Genomic DNA, 4088 nt, shown 5'->3' with positions numbered 1-4088 from the left:
CCGTCGCGATGCCAAGTTGACACACACATGTATAAAATCACACAATCTCCCACGTATAGACATTCTGGCTTACACAAACACACATGTGCGCACAGAAACACACGTACTTCACAGGACTTCTCTGAGAACATCCCTAAGCTGCCAAGTTCACGAAAACACGCACACATTAACACAAACGTCTCGTGTGAGCACTTTCAGTACATCTTTACACCTCTGCACCACCAGGTTCACACATATACACCTACACCCACCTGCACAGACACACAAACTTGAACACAAACATACACCCACAGTTATTTCAAACGGTGTTGCTTTAAATCAACCATCTAGTTCAAAAGCATATATTTACACAAAGTGAAAAGTATCCTAGAATAAATATGTGTGTTATATTTAAAGAAAAGTGCTTCTGAGCTGAAACACAACATACCACAGAAATATGAACATCTGTAACCAGAATCCAGCATCTAAACTGTGGAATCTATAACGACTGAGACTGCAGGGGCCGTATAAAGAGAAACACACACCAAATATTTTAGACTAACACAATATAGCAGCTGAATTGTAGAACCTGGCTATACCACTGCTTAGTCATCATAATAAACAAGAGGACTTTTCAGACCTTATAGAGTGATCTTGACACCCATTCATTCCAGATCAAATGTAAGGGGGCTTAGCTAATGGCTTTTTAATAGGCCGAGAGGCTCGAGGGTGGGGCTTAGTTGGAAGGGTGACACATGCACTCAAACTGGCATGAGAGGATCTCAGCTAACACTCTCCGCGCATTGTGTTGTGTCGGTGTGTGTGTGTGTGTGGGTGCGCGGGCCATAAGTGCATGTCTCCGTGCAAGAGATTTTTTCCATAATGTAAGACGGCTTCTATAGCTCCGCAAAGCTCGGAGAAAGATGCCAGAGTAAACGAGTAAGTGCTAAAAAAAGGTTTATAATTAAAAGCTTAGGAGAGACCTGGATGTAAAGTAGAACAACTTGGATTGAATTCATCGAGTGTGGGATGAGTGTATTCAAAATATATGTATTTTTTAAAACATCTGAAAAGTTGAGGGTTCTCATCATTCGTCATTATTAGATTTGAATCCTCAGAAGTGCCAGCGTCATTTCCACAAACACCATCATCCTGAACATCATTAGTCATGACCTTAAAAATAAACTCAGCTATTAAACTTAACAAACCGCATTTTAGGTGGCCATAAGACACTCAGTGATGCATGAACAGAACTGAACACCAGAAGGATTTGATTAAAACAACTATTTCCCCCATTCAAAAAAACCAAATGCACTCAAACTAAGAATGTGTGATTTGAAGGACGATCTCTACCAGAATGGACTGGGGATTGAATCCAGCACTGATGCACAGAGAGGATCAGCTATGTACACAAAGCAACCCACTCCCCCACAGTTAGGTCAGCGTGTTTGTGTGTTCTGCCCCATTCAATAGAACAACTAATGGAGTGACTCCTCACACACAAAGAACCAACTTCAGAGACATGAGTCAAGTTGTTTGGAGCAGAGTAATAACAGACAGAAACAAAAACAGCCAAGCCCAAGAGGAGAAACACAGAAATATAAACTTTATATTAAAAAAAAGGGGGGGGGGGGGTGAGACAAACAGCGCTCAGGAGTTTCATCTACCTGAAAAGCCCCAACAGTTTAAGTTTCCAATTATCAGAATTCTCTACCAAAGTCAAATTGAGCCGCGTGTTGGTGGCAAGGTGCAATTTATCAGAGGTGGGTGAAAGCCTACTCAAATCGTGTCCCTAAATTGCAATGTATTGATTTAACAGTAAACCAATAGAGTACGGTCATAATGAATATCGGTGGGTGTTGCTGAAATGTTGTTCCCCAGGGCAACGAGAGAAAGGTGGCAGCAACATCATGTTCAATTACTGCCCAAATTCAGCACAAAAACCCTAGGCCAATCAGTAATGTCGATACCAATTTACTGACTACATTGTGCAGTAGACTAGGCTACTTACTGTATCCTTTAAGAGGCTTTCAAGTGGAATATAAGTTGTATAATGGAGGGTAAAGATTACAGCAACACAGAGTCCGGATAGGATATTAGAATATTATACTTATAGACTATAATAGGGGATTAAATCCACCATAGTGCCTATGATAAGGTCAAACTTTCTAGGTTACTCGGGCCATACAGGGAAATGTGGTGAATTAAGCAGCTTGGTGAAACAACACAAGGGTTGGACACTTTCGGATGAACATTAACAAGGTACAAGTTCTCCCCGAGAAGGTCACGGAGAGTGTGTGAGAGAGAGAGAGAGAGAGTGAAGAGAGAGAGAGAGAGAGATGTTGCCCGTCTTTCCATTCAGCATTTCCAAGGAGCAGCCTATTATACTGTGAATCTCTGAGCTATTAAATTAAAATATGTGTCAATGTTAGGCTACTTATTCGTGCTTCATTAAGCCTGTGACCTGTGGTTTCCTCCATAGTGTTACTAATACCTAACACCTCATCATTTTTATATTTGATGTACTCCTATATGGTGAGATCTTTGGATTCTCTTAGGAAAGATGGTGATGGTGAGTTATTGTGGCATTTTCATCAAGTGCAGCGGCGGTGTTTGCAGCATTATTCTTCTGGGGACTCCAGGTTTTTGTTGGGAGATGTGTATAATTGCCGCTACGCGTCTGGCTGGCTGTGAGTGTTTGTGACTTCTGATCAATTTTCCAATCGAAGCCGTGAAGCGTCGCCTCTGTATTGCGAAGTGCTCTGCAACGAGACATTAGTCGCCTGAGCGTGGACTCCCCAAGTCCTGCCCTTCACAGTTTTCACCTTAATTTAACTGCAACCTCGGAGTTGATTTACCCCTGAAGACCCGAAACAGGTCCTGACGAAAAATCCCCGCAATACTGAGTGCCCACAGGAACCTGAATGTGTGTTCCCCGGGAGTTTTTGCTGTCACATGCGTATTTATCTGGTTCTCAATAAGCGAGTTGAAATCACATTTTCTCTAATAATAATCAGCCCTTTTTCTTTAATTCCCCGATTATTTTCCAGTCGTCCTAACTGAATAAGCTCATCAGTGGTCTCTTGTAGGGAAACGTGCGCTGCGACTTTTGCCTTTCAGTTTGTGCAGCACACTTCGAGCAGGAATGGAAATGCGCAGATAGCCTCTGTATGGTTTACACCTTAAAACACTGACCGCAAACCACCCACCCACCCATCAGCATCAGCTCGGTTTAAATGGGAATATAGCATCCAAAAAAAAAAGTAAACCTCCTCGGCAGGAGCTACTTCTGCCTCCCCGTCTCCTACCAGACGTGCCGCCGCTGCCACACATCTCGGCAGCGAAGGAAAGGTGGCATCGCTTTGGAACAACTAAAGGTGTATTAAACATTGGGAAGAAGACGCGCTTTTTTTCCCTCCAGCCTTACCTTGGGTGACTCCTCGGTGTACGAGCACCAGGAGAACCAGAATCCCCGGCGTGGCGCACATCCTCACCAAGCCGCAACCCCCGCGTCCTATTCCACTTCTCTGTCCACTTTTGCCCATTACAAGCAACGCGTAAAACACATAAACACACAAAACTCCTCGGTCCACGGCGGGGGAAATGAGAACCCCCCCTCCACCACAGGGTCTGCTGATTAATCAAACGAGTTCAAAAACCAAAAGGTGGGTAAGGTGTATCGCCTCTAGTCCCGATGGCCAAGTCCGTCTCAGAAGGCGCAGGTTAAGCTGTGAGGAGAGAGAGAGAGAGAGAGAGAGAGAGAGAGGTGGTGGAAATAACCACGGGGTCCCTTCACTCGTGTCTGCTTCCTCGCCACTAAGCTCTGCTTTTCTCTCCGTGCGCTCTCTCCTTCTCCACTCTCTCCGTTTACGCAGAGAGAGAGAAATGCCACCGCCCTCTGGCTACCATATACTCTCTCCCTTTCTGCTCTCCTCTTCCCTCTCTTTCGCACTTTAACATAAAAAAACAGAATACAATCCCATCGAAACACTTGACTCCTACTGGCAAATCGGAATATGGTTATTTTATGTGTTTGATATGTTTAGAGTGAAGTAGATGATTTCCGTGTCTTCACTCCTTCAAGGCTTAAAATAACCTCATCATATTTT

General features: G+C 43.9%; 1 protein-coding gene across 2 annotated transcripts in view; it reads right to left on the bottom strand.

The window, feature by feature from the left end:
- Nucleotides 1-3886, bottom strand: part of si:ch73-72b7.1 (netrin receptor UNC5C) — a 184830-nt gene extending 180944 nt beyond the window's left edge. Inside the window, exon 1 of one of the 2 annotated variants that reach the window (XM_035658423.1) lies at nucleotides 3407-3886. In XM_035658423.1, coding sequence (XP_035514316.1) covers nucleotides 3407-3524 — 118 coding nt within the window. In that variant the 5' untranslated portion in view covers nucleotides 3525-3886. The remainder of the gene's footprint in view (nucleotides 1-3406) is intronic. The other variant, XM_035658422.1, reaches the window with a different exon arrangement.
- Nucleotides 3887-4088: the final 202 nt, after the last annotated feature.

Source organism: Morone saxatilis, unplaced genomic scaffold (assembly GCF_004916995.1).
Source record: "Morone saxatilis isolate NCDOM2014 unplaced genomic scaffold, NCSU_SB_2.0 Contig16, whole genome shotgun sequence".
Classification (NCBI taxonomy): Eukaryota; Metazoa; Chordata; class Actinopteri; family Moronidae; genus Morone; species Morone saxatilis.
The sequence above is the reverse complement of the archived record's forward strand: the minus strand, read 5'-3'. Positions and strand labels throughout refer to the sequence as shown.